The 2194-nt window shown below is 32.5% G+C and overlaps 1 protein-coding gene across 1 annotated transcript; it reads left to right on the top strand.

Moving 5' to 3' along the window:
* The first annotated feature begins 40 nt into the window (after positions 1-40).
* Positions 41-1252, top strand: LOC115241965 (lysocardiolipin acyltransferase 1-like). Its single transcript, XM_029817963.1, has one exon. The coding sequence runs from the start codon at positions 603-605 to the stop codon at positions 1227-1229; it is 627 nt and encodes a 208-aa protein (XP_029673823.1). The 5' UTR covers positions 41-602; the 3' UTR covers positions 1230-1252.
* The last annotated feature ends 942 nt before the right edge of the window (positions 1253-2194 follow it).

Below are 2194 nucleotides of genomic sequence, written 5' to 3'. Positions count from 1 at the left end.
ATATATATATATATAACAATGTAAAATAATTTAAGTTATAACACTAAAAAAATTGTGTAAGTAAAGTATTCAGATAAATTTTTGTCAATTGTACCAGACATTCTGTACACACACGCATATGTATATATAGGGTGTTTCACATAAAGTACGTATTACAAAGTGTTTTCTCCGAAACTTGACGTCGTAGAAAAAAAAATGTTTTAGACAAAATTTATAGAGTTTTGAAAGAAAAAAATGTTGGTAATATTGAATTTTAATTAATAAGGCTATCTTTTAAGATCATGTAAAGGTGAATCTAGGTTTTTTTAAATGGAACCATCCTAATTTTTTTATACAAATCGGTTCCTCGCAAAATTCGGTGTAAAATATTATAAAGGTAAGAGGCCAAAAATAGTTTACGAAATATTTTATACTTTAATTTGACATAATTTTACATAAACTATGAAATATCTCATAAAATATTTATTTTTCGATTATCTTGCCTTAATATTTTTATATACATAATAATAAGTGGAGTAAAGAGAAAACACATCATCGTTTAAAAAAAAAATATAAATTTGCAACGAGCAGCTACACCCTGTATATACATCAAGCTTTATAGTATGAAGATATATATACATATAATCGCTTTCTATGCATCTATAACAGGATGGATAATGCAAATGAATGGTTTCCTTTACATAACGCGACGCTGGGAAGAGGATCGAAGGCGATTGTCGCGTACTCTCGATTATTTGATCGCATTAGATAGTCGCACACAGTTGTTGATATTTCCCGAGGGCACTGATTTGACAAAGAGCAGTAAGGAGAAGTCGGACAAGTATGCCGTGCAGCATCATTTACCACGATATACATATACTCTGCATCCGAAAACGACAGGTTTCGCTTATCTCGCCCAACATCTTCAGCGCGCGAATTATCTCGATGCTGTTTACGATTTAACAATAGCGTATCCGGACTACATACCACAGTCTGAGATCGATCTGATCAGGGGTAAATTCCCGGATGAGGTGCACTTTCATATAAGACGAATATCATCCGCAGATATACCGATGCACGATTTGACTTTAAGGAAATGGCTGGAAAACAGATGGTCTGATAAGGAAGGGATATTGAAGCGATTTTACGAACAGAAAGCATTCTCCGCCGAAATATGGCCGATAAAGAAAACGCTACCGTTACAAGCCGCATTTGGATTCTGGAGTATATTAACAGGTACGTTCTCTTGATATGCATATCTGGATCTTTCACTGTCAGAAAAAAATAATAAAAAAATAATTTTTTTTGATAAATATTTACATTAGATCAACCCCTTCAAAAGATAGTAACTTTGACATATATTGTCAAGATCATGACGCTGAGTAACTGTCTAAGAAGTTTTAGCCGTCTTTCGTTGTTTGTTAAAAAGTTATTAACAATTAAATTGTACGATAAGAACAAGTATTAAATGCGATAATCGGAACTTCTCCGAGCATGAATTTTATATTAATTATACAGGCTGTTCCCGGGTTAAATAGCCAAACTTGAAATATGAATTTAGGACCTTAAAACGAAACAATTTTCCTCTGGAAGTATGCTCGCAAACGCTTCGTTCAAGAGATTGACTTCTGAAGTTATGAACTATAGGAACGAATAATTTCGAAATGTTTCTTTTTATTTTTGTTAAATTATCATGCCTCATACAATTATTTGATACGAATGTACGGAGCTTTGTTTACAGTGCAAACACAAGCCTGTCAATGACCTTCGATCTTCAAAACAAAAATAAAAAGAAACATTTCGAAATTATTCGTTCCTATCAGAGTTGGGCAAAAATGTAATCTAATTAACAATTACAAATTACAATTACAATGTAATTCTTAATGCAATTAATAATTGCATTTTAGGGTGGAGTTCCGAAAAGGGCCCACCTCCGATTTCGATGAAACTTTGTGAAAAGCTTCCTTTCAGGTTCAAATGAAAGATCCTAAAAAGAATTTTGGCGACTTCTCCAAGAAAGTCATTTTTTAAGAGGGTAATTATTCAGAATCACAGCTCCACCTGCAAATGGGCTGCAAAATTTTTTACGGACTTTTTATATTTAGAAAGAAATATAAATAACCATTTTTAGTTGGGGGAGGCCCCCCAAAAAAAGTTATAGACCAAAAAATGGTAATTATTTCGAATAAGGTCTTTTCTGAATTTTGACAAATAT

The sequence above is a fragment of the Formica exsecta genome, unplaced genomic scaffold (genome assembly GCF_003651465.1).
Source record: "Formica exsecta isolate Colony F162 unplaced genomic scaffold, ASM365146v1 scaffold5438, whole genome shotgun sequence".
In the NCBI taxonomy this organism is placed as follows: domain Eukaryota; kingdom Metazoa; phylum Arthropoda; class Insecta; order Hymenoptera; family Formicidae; genus Formica; species Formica exsecta.
This window is presented reverse-complemented; position numbering and strand designations above follow the sequence as displayed.